Source organism: Talpa europaea (genome assembly GCF_964194135.1).
Source record: "Talpa europaea genome assembly, chromosome: 5".
NCBI classification, from domain to species: Eukaryota; Metazoa; Chordata; class Mammalia; order Eulipotyphla; family Talpidae; genus Talpa; species Talpa europaea.
The window spans coordinates 10082335-10097608 of NC_140071.1; the positions used below are offsets into that span (position 1 = coordinate 10082335).

The following is a 15274-nucleotide window of genomic DNA, read 5'->3' on the forward strand; positions in this document are numbered from 1 at the left end:
TTTTCCTGAGAACTCACGAAGTCTTTGGTGTGAAGGGTAGGAGATAAATAGCAAAGAACAGAAAATAATTAAGATACTCATGTAGGACAGTCTTCTGCACAAAAGAAAAAGGGAAACTAGCATAATTTTAGTAGAAATTCCAACAAATTGGGTGTATCTGAAATGTACCCTGTGTGGGTGAGTGCACGTGTATGAGTGTGCATATGTGTGTGCAGGAGTTTTACTAGTGATGAAAACAATAGCTAATTTTAGTATGACAGTAAGAGGAACAGAGTTTGGTTTTAGCCATGCATTCATGGATGGAAGAACAAGGTGGATGAAGATAGACAGTGAGGCTGAAGGAGTAGCCAGGGCATCGTGGAGAGGATAAAAAGGGTTGTTAAGTCAACACACAATTTAGAGAGTAAATTCTAATCCTTGTTCATGAGAAATCCATGGCTGGTCTTTAAATTTTGCCTGGCAAGAGGATGTCAAAGTCCATGGAACTATCTTAAGAAAAAAACCCCTCAGTTTCTGGCTAATGAATTTGGAACAAGGTGGAACCTTCTCCAGGAGAAAGCATGAGCAGTCAGCCTTTTGTTGAGAAAAGAGAAAGCATTTATCTTTAGACATTTTGAGTGGACAAGACTATGAAATGCACAGAGATGCCAATAAAACATCAAAACAATCTGTATTGGGTGCGTTAGTCTGGGGCTAATTTGGAGTTGGCGAGACTGATTAGGGAAATTATGTAAAAAGTTTAAAAAAGGTTAAGACAAAGATGTACAAAAAACAGGCACATAATATTTAGAGAAGCAAAGACATCACTTACTGTTCTTTTAAATTATGTATTTCAGAATTGTTAAAGATCGGTGTACTTTAAATTTAATTAATTGAGGTGTATAGTTGATAGTTATTCCAATTATATTTTTATCATAAGTGTTATTATAAAGTTAACCACACGATGGTGCTGTGCTATCAAAACATTTCAGATGAACACACTAAGACTTCCAAAAAAAAAAGCTTTACTGAGTAACAGGACAGAAGTAAAATATAAAGCTCCAATGGTGCCAGTTGAGAGCTGAATCTCTTTAGTAAAAGGTCCTGATGCTGATGAAGAATAAATTATTGTACCTTATGCTTTTAAGGCAAAAAAAATAATTTTGCTTGGAATTCAATCTGATCACAGTCATTAGATATGAAATAATACTCCCAAGTAACATCAAAATAGTAAGACTTTTTTAATATGAAAATATTTTTATTCATTTTATTTTTTAAAAGATTTCTATTTTTTTCATTTTAGATAAATAGCAAATAATTCCATATAACATCTTTCTATCTCATTTAAGATGTAACCTACCTCCAAATTTTTAGATAGGATATAAAATTTAAAATGTTTATTATCATCTGTTAGTGTTTTAATTGATATAATACATGACAACATATCACTATTTACTTGCTTCTACTTGCTCAGTAATATATGACATAATGTAGAATAAGAATAGTTTTGTGTGTTTTTTTCAAAACCAATATCTTGAGCCTTGGGGAGATTTATAAAGTTTCATAATGTTATTCTGAATTCAAAGTGACACATGAAATGGCATTCTGTCACAGTGCTCATAAACTGAATCTAAGTTGAGGTTAAAAAATAAAATATATAAAAATGTCTTTTTTTGGTCTCAGCTCATATAAACCTGACCATAATTTTTGTCCACTTAGACCCTCCCTTTATAGAGAAAAAGGAGAAAGGGGAAAATAATAAAGGGAAAACAAAAATTCTGAAGGTAAAACAACAGCATTTGTGCCTCAGAAAACATGCAGCATTTATTTTATTTTTAATTAAATTTACAAAAAAAAGTAACACTCTGAAAACAAAGAATATCATGCTCTAATGTTTGTCAAATAATAAAACAATAGGCATTCAGTAAATAGCTGCATATTCAAGTGGAGAATGCATATTTTTTGATTCTTCGTACATTTAATGTACTTAACATAATTCCTGTATGAATTTGGTTTCTCATGAAAACTCTTCTTGCACTTCTATACTGGGATATAGGGAAAAGGGAAAGATTCCACAAAGCAATTTTAAGAACATTATGGAAATTAAATGCTGCTGTGGATGTTTACATACATATTTATTATCATGCATCCAATATTTATAGGACTCCTAATGATATGTGCAAGATAAAATTTTCTGAGGCCTTGCAGAATATATGCAGAAATAGTTCTATAAAAGTCTTCAAACATAATAAAAATCTAAAGAACTGCAATTGTTTAAATTATTTTTAGTTTTTCATATTCTTTAGTCAACTGAATATTTTCTCATTGTCTAATTTTTATAAAACCAAAATGTCATGTTTAATCAAGTTATATATGTGTGTGTATATGTACGCACATATGCACACATTACAACATACATACCAGGTAGGTAGGTTATTAGAAAGACACAGACAGATACATGATTTAAATTTTAATGTCCTCCTGATTCATATTTTAAAGAATCAAAAAGAGAGTCTAAAGATTAATGAAACCAAAAACATGTTTCTTTTAAAAAATCAACAAAATAGATGAAGCTCTAGTGAGGCTCATAAAATAAAAAAATAGAAGGAGCTCTAGCTAGACTCACTTAAACAGATAGCATCAGAAACAAAACAGGAGAAGTCATAAGGCATCTCAGAAATTCAGAGGATCATAAGAAATTATTATGAACATCGCATGCTGGTAAATTGAACAACCTAGAAGAGATGGACAAATTCTCAGAAATTTACAACCATCTGAGACTTAATATGGAGGAAACAGAAAATCTGAACTGCCCTATTACAAGCAAGGAAATTGAAACTGTAATCAAAATTCTCCCCCAAAACTGCAGACCAGGACCAGACAGTTTCACAAGCAAGTTCTACCAAACCATCGAAGATGGGCTAAAACCGATAATCCTTAAGCTCTTCCAAAAAAATTATGAGAAAAAAGGAAGACTTCCAAACACATTTTATGAGGCCAACATTTCCTCATAACAAAATCAGAATAGAGAACAAAAAAAGAATAAAAACAAAACTGCAAAGCAATTTCCCTGATGAAGATTATACATTTACAACATTGTAAACCAGTTTCACATAAATAAAAGAATGAAAATAAATCTCAAAAAATTAGATTCAGCAAATGTTCTTTGCAAGCTGCAATTTAGTTTTCCAAGAGAACAACAGTTTAGCAGTTATGGATTACCTCTGGAGGTTTTTCATTTAAAGAATAAAATAAATTACAACATTGAAAGCAAACCTATTCAAATGCTTGATGTAGGGGCCTCCCTGGTGGTGCAGCAGGTTGAGCACCTTGCTGTGAAGCTGTCTGCAGCCTCTGCAGCGATGGTTCGATTCCCGGCCAGCCAAGGAGATTCCCACATGGAGCGGCAAACCTCTCCTGTCTTGCCCACTGCTCCCCTCAGCAGTGTAGTTCAGCAGTCTGCCTATTTTGTTCCCCACTCTGTCTCCGGTGAATCCTCTCACCCTCCCGTGCATCTGGCTGTACCCCGATTCTTGTATAAATAAAAAAAAAATTAAAAAGAAAAAAATAGTAATAAAAAGAAAAACAACAAATGCTTGATGTAATTTACTGTTGATCAGATTATTTATAAAAATCATTTTGGGGCCTCCCCTAGTGGTACAGGTGGCTGAGTAAAGCGCTGTGAAGCTGTCCACAGCCTCTGCAGCGCAGGTTCCATCCCGGTCAGCCAGCGAGAATCCCACATGGCGCAGCAGACCTCTCCTGTCTCCCCCGCTGCTCCCCTCAGCAGTGTGTTTTGTCAGTCTGCCTGTTCCATTCCCCACTCTGTCTTTGGTGAATCCTCGCACCCTCCTGCACATCTGGCCTGCACCCCAGTTCTTGTATGCATAAATAAATAAATCTTTTTAAAAAATCGTTTTGGTTGTTCCTCTAAAATGTAGCCAACTCTCCCCATTTTTCACAATTCACAATTTCCATTGCTACAGTGTCATGGTCTGTATCACCATCATCAGTCTCCTGGATTTCTATAATCACTTCACTGGCCTATTTCTATCCTCACTTTCAGGTTATTCTTTTCAGGACAGTCAGAATAGCCTAACTTTACAAGGATAAAAGTAATTTGATATAAACTCAACACCGTTTCCCATATCTTGACCTAATTCAAGTGTTGGTGCTGGCCTACCAGGAGTTCCATCGTGTACTTTTCCTCTGCACAGACCCTCCATTCACTGCGCTCAGTCTCACTGACTTTTCCCAGGATGCCCATAGCAGAGATTTTGCAACTGATGCTCAACCATTCTGGAACACCCATCACGAGACAGTGCATGGTGCATTTTGGGCCTGTTTCAGGTCTCTGCTGAAATTTTAACCTAAAAGTAAATCCTTTTCTGACCATCAATATAAGATTCCATCACTCTCCTGTTATAATCCCTTTATCTTGCTCTATGTTTTCAACCTTGAATTCTGATTACTGATAGTGCTTTTTAATTTATTACCTGAATTCCCAATTGAATGGAAAATAATTGACTATACCTTCACTGGTATTTCTCTAGATTCCACAGTCTGATCTGGGATTTAGTTGCTACACCAACAATATCCATTGAATGACCGAAAGAATGTTAGTTATGGACACTAAATTTCATTTAGAAAATAAATTGTATGCCAGCATGGATAACAATAATGCACCACAATAGGAAGCAATTAAATTGGAGATGCACTTTCTACATTTATATAAATCAAAGGTAAATAAAATCATTATAGTTTCACAAATCTCAAGTTTAATCTAGTTAAGAAAGAGAACATTTTAAAAGAATTAAAATATGACTCTCTCTTTATATTGTTTTCATACACTAGAAAGACATGTTCTTATTGCTGTAGTGATGATATATAATAAATGAGTATTTAAACAATGTTGATTGATGTAATTGAATCATTTTTTAAATAGCAACCCATTTAGACATAATATAAAGCACCTTAGTTAGCACATCATTTTCTTTTAATTTTCATTAAGAATTAAATTCTTAAGAAAAAAATTAAGATTGCCACACATTTTTTCAAACTGACACTTAGATATTAATATTTTTTGGCATTGATGGCAAATTTGTTTAAATAAATATAGAAAACTATTCATATAAAGTATATTTATAACTATATGAATATATATAAACATACATAGCATACACAATATTGATAATTCTAATACCTCAATTTACTTTGTAAATTTAATTTCACACTTATATTTTATGAGCTATTGATGTGAAATTATTTTTACTTTTTTATATTACTAAGAGAATTTATATATTTATATCCATTTGAATTGATGTCTGCAAAGCCATTTACATGTGGTTCTTTTTTTTAAGACCTCTTTAAAGAAAAATTAAGTGACATTTTTTCATTGACTTGCTGCTGAACAGAAACAGAATATAAAGCCAGCAAAACACACCAAACAATAAAGGAATGAAGCTGACAAGAATTTGACGGAAATATTTTTTTATATATGTACTTTGAAAATTCAACATGAATATATAATTTTACTGAATGAGAACTTGCAGCTAAATTAACTTCAAGAAAAGGTAAAATTTATGCACAATAGTGGGGATAAAAATGACAAATAATGTATATGAAAATTGTGTTTCTTTCCATGATGATTTTCATTACCATATATATTGTTTTTTTGAAAAAATTCAGAGTTCCTGGGCAAATATGGGAAAAGTAGCCTGATTAATGGGACTGAAAGCAAAAATATATCAAGTAGGTTAAAATAATACTAATTATTACATTTGTAGGATATAAGCATTTTGGGGTAGAGTGAACTTTGTAGAAGGAAAGGGAAAAACAAATGATACATTAAATGAGGTTTACTTTTCTACTTGTCATTTTCAGTTTTTACTCTTTCTGTTCTTTATTTACTATTGGGACTTCATCTGTCCAAAGTCTTTTCTATGTACCTTTTTTAATTTGATGACTCCTTCTTGTGTATCCTCATCTGTCACGATGTCAAACAAATTTCCCCCATCTCCTGGAACAATATTGTATTCAATTTCTGCATTTTGTCCAAAGTCAGGATCCACAGCTCTTATTCTTCCAATGGCTGATCCAATAGGAGATGATTCAGGAACTTTCAAATGGAAGATGCCTGATAAGACATATATAAGTCACATTGACAGTGGAGCTAGCATAGTATAGAGTAAAATAACCATCTTGAATAACAATGTCTATAGAATGAAATAAAATTTAGAACATAATGTGAAATCAAAAGTCAATTTTCCATCAAATATTATGACAAGAAGTATTCACTCTACTTTTCACTAATAAATTCTCTTCTAGAATTTTAAATAGACATTATAAATAGTAGTGTTAAAATTGCTGTGAGGATAAATACTCAACATATTAACAACATTGACATGTAAATGATTTCAAATGTGAAAGGGGATATTCATGAAATTAATTGCTACTAATACAATACAACCCAGAATACACGACATGGATAAAAAGGATAAACTGACAGAAACTTGCAGAAAGTTATGTTTCCAAACATAAATAGATAGAATATACATATAAATAATCAAATAAAGAATCGGGCTATTTACTCAATTAGTATAAATCATGAAAGTAAAGATAACTTGTAAAATAGATATATGGATAATCAAATTCTCAATTTATATTGCATTTGTTAAGACACATTCATTAAGACACATTCTCTATAATCTACTGAAATTATGATTAGTAAAATTTTACTTGGAAGCCTACTAGGTACTTTTATACACTTTTAAAATAAAGATATAAATTTCTGTTTTTCTATTTTCTTGGTTTTTAAAAAAATTAAATAAAATGCTTATTTTTTTTACCACCAGGTGGAGCACCTATATTACCATGAATTTAAAACTGATCAGAAAAAAAAGTCTTTGATAAAAATATCCCTAAATCAGGAAATATTGTAATAGCCCTCAAACTAAAAATGTATAGATTGTTTAAACAAATTTTAGAGATTTTGTATTGGATAACATGAAGAAAATATACAGTATATATTATTATAACGTGAGTTATTTTTCATTTCCCTTTTTCTTTCTTTCTTAATAACATTTAAGTAGAAAAATGATTTATCAGTGACATATCCACATGCTCAGCCTGTCCTTGTGTGATTGTGACAAAGAAACTGAGAAACACCAAGAACCTGGTATTTCTGCTCACGGTCAATGTCATGGCACATGGTGAGTGAGTAAAACATGAACATAGGAAATATCTTGAATATTCCTGATAAAAAAAGAGAAATACAGATCTGTTTGGAATAATGCACTCTAAATCCTCCCCAATAGGATATTTAGTTGGGAAATATATGTCTAAAATTATCAGACATAGATACAAACAGAGATTCTAGAGAGGTAGGGAGCTATTAGGTGTAGAGGATTTCAATTTTCAGACAAGGCCAACAATGAATGGGAGGGTAGCTGTAAAAGTGGGGGGGTGGAAGATTTAGCTAGAATCTTGAGGAAAGCGTGGCCATCTGACTTAAAGTATGAATAATATCTCTGCTAAATTATTCTCTGACCCATTTAAATAGGAGCAACTGCAAGTTAATTATTACCTTATGGGTTAGTGCTTCATTCAAAAAGAAGCAAAAATAAAAGAGGCAAAAATCAAGTGAAATAATCTTGTCTGGCATCACCTGGCGATTATTGTTAGCGAAGCTGAAAAGGTTTACAGAACTGAGACCATCCAACATGAATTTTTCAAACTCTGAAGGTAATCTGAAGGACACAGATGAGATCAGCATGCTATATAGATGCTATATAGTTTTTTCAAGACTATAGGCTGAGATATGGGTTTTATATAAGTAAACATTTTATAAGGCCAGTAACAATAAATGTACAGACAGCCATTCTTTGTATCACTCTGCCAATAGGTGGGCAGTTTTTTCAAATTTTTTTTAAGTTGCCCATATGTCATATGCTCACAGTTTTATAATTATTTAATAAATTGAAGAGCAGCATTGTTAAAAATAGATGGTCAATAGCGTTTAGTAACATCCCCTATCAAAATTTAGACATAATAGAAATAAAACAGTGATTCACCACTTACATCTCTTTTGTGCATAGAGGTTTTAGTATACATAAAGCACAGATGTACACAGCACTGAATTTTCTGTTCTTTATATAGCAGACATGCATTTTAGTAAGGTAGAAGACACATTCGTTAAGACCAACATTTCTCAATAAAATATTATAGTTGGTAATAAAGTCTGCAGAATATGGAACAAGTCAGAGAAACTATGCATTAGTCATGTCAGATTGTTTAGGTTCTGTTGGTTTATTTCCAATGATTTGACATTTTATCATTTTCTAGAAACTCAACAGCAATAAAAGCGGGGTCATTCAGATTATTTCAAAACTGAAGCAATCTTCAGCTGTGCCAAGGAGGGATGGCTTATGATGTACTATGCAATTACACTGCCATCATCTTGCTGGCATCCTAATTTTGATGCATATGAAACATCTTAATGGCACTACCTGTTCAACACAGATTAAGAAATAAAACAGGTGACAAGAAATTGTTCACAGCAGCAATAAGAATACACACTTGCATATTCATCAAATATACATGCCATGCTTAAAAATGAACCATGTTCTCATAGAGGAGAAAATTGTGCAAAGTGAAGGTGGAGTTATAGTGATCACATTCTGTAGCTACTTACAGACCTTTTTTGTTAATTAAGAAAGGTAAAAGCATTGGTTACTGAATTATAGGTTAGGTGGAAATCCTCTCGGAAACTCTGACATTTAAAATGTTACACTTTGGTGACTAGGACTAACCGTAGGTGTGTTTCAGGATGCATTTATTGATACCTAAGAACAAAAGATATATGCTATAATTACTTCCTTTTTTTTGAGGACATTTATTTCAGGAAAATTTCAAGTGTTAGGAAAAATACTAAAAAAGGACTATTTAATGACTATAAATGAATATGCTGCAATTTACTCAGAAATAAATACTATAGGACCTGAATATATATATTCATTGAATGAATGAATTGTGTATTTCCACATTACCATTCTGTAATAAGAATAGAAAATAAAAAGAATATGGAATGACCAATTTCTCCAAAGGAGAACAAATTCTCCTCTGAAATGCATTTTATTTCATGGTTTTAGCTATTCAGAAACAACACTCAAGATCTTAGTGTCCAACTGCATAAAAAACTTAACTTGTACATGACAGCTAATCTGGAGGTAAATAGAATTTAAAAAATATTAGAAATACTGGAAGGCAATTGTAGAAATTATTTCAAATTGATAAGAAAGTCAAACAGGACTCCCTGGTGGCCTAGGGGTTAAGTCTCAGCACTATCACTTTAATGGCCTGAATTTGATCCCCACCAGGGAGCTGACCCGCATGGCACAGGAGACCCCCCTATCTTGTCTGTTGCTACCCTCAGCAGTGTATTTTAGCATGTCTGCCTGTTCTGCTCCCCACTCTGTCTCTGGTGAATCCTCTCACCCCCATACCTCTGGCCTGTACCCCAGTTCTTCTATGCAAAAATAAATAAATCTAAAAAAAAAAGTCAACCATTTTGAGAAACCTGAACACATAGACCATTTATTTGAACTTCATAGATGTTTAAACTTTAGAAAATAATGTACATTGCAACAACTGTTCAGTGATTGACTTCAAACATTAAATTGTCAAATAGTGATCAAGCATAAGTGATATGTGTGATTTATCATCTAATTACACAGAAATAAAATGTTGATATATAAATATTTTATTGTTTAATCTCTTAGGTAAATATTAGCCAAAATAGCATATAAAAAATAAATACCAACAATGTATCTGTATGCATAAAAAGAAATTCCACCTAAACTGTGACCTGTCATCAATATGTATTAGCTCTGTGATCCTTGGCATCATTTTTGATATTTCTTTTCTTGATCTTTAAAATTGGTGTAATGATAAAATAAAAATAAAATATATCCTTTATGGTTTTAATTTTGAAAAGTCAATTTTATAATATTCATGGAACTCCATAACTGATATCTATATTGACTATTTAATTTACAAATCATTTTTTTGTAAATAATCTATATAAAGCTATATTTTCCTGTCGAAATAGTAACAGACAAAATGCCAACGTTGTGTGGAGATAAAAGAGAGAAAGTGGTAAGAGTTTCTCAAAGGTCATTTTACTTTTAACTGAAACATTTTTTCCTATATCTTGAATATTGGAGGATTCAGAAATAAAAATATTTTGGTGGTTGAAGAACATTTTATGCTGTCAATTTCTTCATAAGCCCGAAGCTATGAGGATTTTCAATAAGCCCAAATTAAGGTAATGGAAATATAGTCCATAGGAAGAACCATCCTGATAACAAAGTTGGAGTTGGCTGTATCTCATATTCTAAACACACAGGGAATGGTTTCTCAATCATGACAGAGACAGCTCCTGCTCATTCCTAGCATGAGCCTAGAAGGAACAAAATTTTGGAAATGTCAAGTATTTGAAATCTAAGCTATTTTGGCTAATTTACCTTACTTTTAAAAGGTTATAACTGCCCAGATTTTAAGTAGCCATATACACATTTGAATTTTGACACAGACAATACATCCATGTTAATGGATTGCATTTTTTAAACCGGCTTATTTCATTTATGCAGACAAGAACTGGGGTCTGGGCCAGAGATGTGGGGCATGAGAGGATTCACCAGAGACAGAGTGGGGAGCAGAACAGGAAGATCTACTGAAATACACTGCTGAGGGGAGCAGTGGGGGAGACAGGAGAGGTCTGCAAGCCATATGGATCAGATCCCTGGCCAGGGATCAAACTCTTGCCGCTGTGGCTGGTGATAGCTTAATAGTGCTGAGACTTTAACCCCTGCGCCACCAGCGAGGCCCAAATAATAGATTGCATTTTAGAAATTATATTTAATGATAGCAGCATTTCTGTTTTCCCTCACCATTAGAAACTCATTGCTCTAAACTTTCTAGATCAGAGAAGTCATACTTAACACAAAACTTTAGAGTTAAGTATTATCCTTTCCAAATTTGTTTGAATAGCAGAATAACTGTTATAATTCAAATTATCGATACCTGATTCCACTGTGGTTTTTAGTAGCCTCCCCTATGAAACAATGAAAAAAACTGCAAAAGGACTCTTTATCCTCATGGCATTTGTAGACTAATGAGGAGCTTAGACATTAAACAATCACACAGTAAGACTGCAAATGACACCAGTACTATAAAGGAAAGTAAAGCAATAGTACTCATTTTTCTGACATTTAAGCTGAGAATCTGAGTTAATTAGGAGATGTGGAGGCTATGAGGTCAGGTGGCACAAAACACCCCAAACAGAAGTAATCAGTTAACCAAGCCAATGTGATCATAGTCCTTTGCCTTCCCATTTGGTTTGTTCTATCACTTCCACTCAGACCTATCAACTGGAATATTAGATATTGACGTGACAGTATCAATAAAATAAACATAAGCTTAGGATAAATTTAAATAACTTCAACATGGATTAGTGCCAGGACATTAATCTGTCAACATCTTGCAATCCAGTATTATTTTCCTGTCTTCTTTCTTCATCCACCAGGAATATAAGCTTTATTGTTTCAACATTATATTAACCTATGCCCGGTCTATTCTGCCTATGTCCATTGTTACTAAAATCTGGTAAAATCCAGCCCTACATGATAGTGATTATGCACCTTCTCAAAGGACGAGGTGAGAGTGAGTAGGAGAACTAGAAGAGCAGCTTTTGATCACTAACCTCAAATGCACCTTCAAGATTGGTTGCAAAGCATACAAATTTGCAAAGGTAATATTACCATTCTGTGTGACTTCTATTTTAAACTGATCTACTCTCCATAAACCTCTGCTTTGCTGTTTTTACTACTTGCATTCTCGGTTGGTGACCTTGTCTCCTATTGCACAGAGAAAAGAAAATCAGATCACATAGGAGAGAACTCAGCTTCCTGAAACTTCAAACAATCCCACATCATATCACAGTTCGTTTGAAAAAGCACAGCATGCAAAATATAATAAAGCATGTTATTTTTTCTTCACCCCACGCTGCTCATTTAGACTTTTAGTGAATATGTTTTATTTTTTTGTGGCATGAAAACTATAGTGAGCTAAAGATGTTTCTACTCACCTTTAAATAATAGGTAGTCCTACCTTCACTTTAATTCCTAAAATTGGAGATTTTTTGCAAATTCCTAAAATTAAAGATTTTCCCACTCTAGATTTGGAAATTAGAAAATTCTAATATATCATATTTATTAGTGCTTCAGACCGTTGCAAAATTAAGACTTCTGTCTGCCACCCTGACTCCAAACCAACCAGGCCAGCAGCAGATGGGCTATGGCTGGCTTGGCAGGACTTCCGGGCTGATCATTCACTCACCAGCTCTTCAGTCACCATGGGAGCAAGAAAGCAAGGGGCTCTTGATGGTTTTTAAAACCGACTTTCCCATTGGCACTTCTGGAAGCTGCTGGATACATCCACTACGAAGCATGTGCAAAGGCATCACCCTGCTTTGAGGTACCATTCCACCAGTCTCTGAGTCTACACACTATCCATTCCACACACTGATTCTCATTTGATGGAAAATCTTTGGCAAGGGGCCCTCCCTAGTGGCACAAGGGGTTAAGTCAAGCTACTGGCAGCCACTGCAGCACGAGTTCAATCCCCAGCCAGGGAGTTGACCCACACAGCACAGCAGACCTCTCCTGTCTCACCCGCTGCTCCCCTCGGCAGTGTGGTTCAGTCAATCAGCCTGTTCTGTTCCCCACTCTGTCTCTGGTGAATCCTCTCACCCCCCACACCTCTGGCTTATACCCCAGATCTTGTATGCATAAATAATCTTAAAAAAAAAAATCTTTAGCAGAACGTACAGGGACTGGATTGGTTTTCCCTTCTGCTTACACAATTTTAACCCCTCATTTTGTCATGTTATTATTTTTCCACAAAAACCCTATCCTCTGTTCTCTCCTAGGATACTTCATCTTTCATAAACACAACACAGGCATCCGTCTATGGGTTTCCTCCTGTGTCTAGGAAATCCACTGGACTTTGTTATTGGTCCCTGTTGCAGGGAAGACTTCCCTAGCCACACCTGAGAGGCGAGGGGCAGCACCTTCCCTTGCTGTTATAGATGGGGATTCTGCATGACAGTCTCCAAGAAATATTTCCACATGAAATTCTCCCTCTACTCACATGTTATAGAATGTATTTTTTTTTTCTAGGACACAGTTGAACTGCTGAGATTGAAGGATTTAAGAATATTAAGTGCATTCTGACATTTCTATTGTGAATTCTCAATTTTGCTCTGGGACTACACTACACTGGTTCATATCCACTGTGTCTTAATGTGCAGCGGAAACTTCAGTATTGACCTACTGTTATATCTGGAAGCTTCTTTCCCTTCTCTCCTTTCACCTGAGGTCTCCTGGTTCCTCATAACAAGCTTCAAACATTTATAAATATCATACAATTTATTAGAGGTTATTTTCTCTACATCAATACTTCTAAATTGATACTATTTCCGAGAAGACACAATCTGCTTATATTTGGTTATTTATAAAAAATTTCCAGTCCCAAAATATTATTCCAGCAACTCCCTTATTTTTTTTCCAACAGAATTTCCCAAAGATAGTCACTGCTACCCATTATACTTAACAACACTCCATCACAAGTTTTATCCTCCCTTAAAAACAGGACCCATCACGCCTTTAAGATTCTCTGAAATTACCACATGTCACTAATGCAGGGACAATTTCTCAGCAGTATGCAACACTTTTGGCTATTCCTTCTTTCCAGAAGCCCATTTCTCCTTAACATCTGTGAGCCAATACAATTCTGGACTTTGCCCACCTCACAGACCACACAGGAGATTCTATCATCCTGGATTTAGACCTGAACAATAGGATTGATTAAATTCCCTCCTCTTCTTCCTTGCAATCATAGTCAAGAACCATAGTTTCACACTCCCTGAACAAGGCTCTTCTTGTCCTAAATTTTTCAACTATCACCTTGACTTCATTTACTGCCCTTAGCATAAGCATTCTTTATATTTTAACTTCACTCTATTTACATATTTTTAATTTCACTAGCGCTTGGCAAAATTTTACCTTATTCCAAAACGTCACTGGTATATCTGTTAGGGGTAAAATGATGTCCTTAAGCTAATTCCATACAGGCTTTGTGGGCTCCACCCCCACCCCAGGCCAAAGCCAAAGATACTGGGAACTCCAAATCCCATCACCACCAAAGGGAAGGTGGCTGGGACCTGAGGGTGGGGTTCAGCAGCCAGGTTGATATAAGGCAGACACGTGGGCTTTGGAGGGGTCCCCCATTTTGGCTCCCCGCCAGCTCACAGTGCCCTGCCAGCTCTGAGGGTGACTTTGGGTTTCCAGGTCGGCGGGTCCGGTAGGACGCATTAAAGACTTTATTTCCCTATTTTCTCCCTGAGTTGTACATTTTCCTTATTTCCTTTTCCCTTGTAAATAAACCTTTCATGAACCTTTTGTGTGTGCCTGTAGTGCAGTATTCATAAGTCCCTTGTAAGCACGCAGGTGAGGACCCACAGCCAGGCAACCCGTTCAATATTGGGGCTGCCCTATAACATATCCTCAAGGCATTTCAACTTTGGCCTATTTACTCGAGCCTGCATTTTTTTTTTTAAAGATTTATTTATTTTTATTTATTTATTTATACAAGCACTGGGTACAGTCAGAAGCGCAGGAGGGTTAGAGAATTCACCAGAGCCAGAGCGGGGAGCAGAGCAGGCAGAAGGACCGAAGTACACTGCTGAGGGGAGCAGCGGGCGGCAGGAGAGGTCTGCGCGCCATGTGGGACCCTCCTCCGGTGGCCGGGGAGCAGCCAGGGATCAAACCTGCGCTGCAGAGGCTGCAGGCAGTTTCGCAACCCAGCGCTCAACCGCTGCGCCACCGGGGAGGCCCTCGAGCCTGCATTTATAGACTTGAGATGCACCTAGAAAAAGGCATCTCCTAATATTCACTGTGTCAGCAAACAGCGTTGCCATCTCTCCAGCTCAACAAATGGGAACCCCCTTTTCTGTAGCAAATTCATTAGTATGGTTGGTATTTTTACCTCCTAAAATCACTTAAATATATCTATGTTTTGCTATTTTGTTTGTATGTTTCACTGCAAACTTTTTTTTTCCTGTTGAGCTGCAAGGGCAGAGGTGGCCATTTTATTATTTTATTTTTTAAAGATCTATTTACTCATACAAGAACATTTCTAGGCCAGAGGTGTGGGGATGAGAGGATTTACCAGAGAC

The 15274-nt window shown here is 35.2% G+C and overlaps 1 protein-coding gene across 2 annotated transcripts in view; it reads right to left on the minus strand.

Annotated features, from left to right (window-relative positions):
* CDH12 (cadherin 12) overlaps positions 1-15274 on the minus strand; it is a gene marked incomplete at its 3' end in the record, with an annotated part of 223292 nt that overhangs the window by 38230 nt on the left and 169788 nt on the right. For both annotated transcript variants that reach the window (XM_084233140.1, XM_084233139.1), the window contains one exon: positions 5928-6115. In XM_084233140.1, the coding sequence (XP_084089266.1) occupies positions 5928-6115 (188 nt within the window). The remainder of the gene's footprint in view (positions 1-5927; positions 6116-15274) is intronic.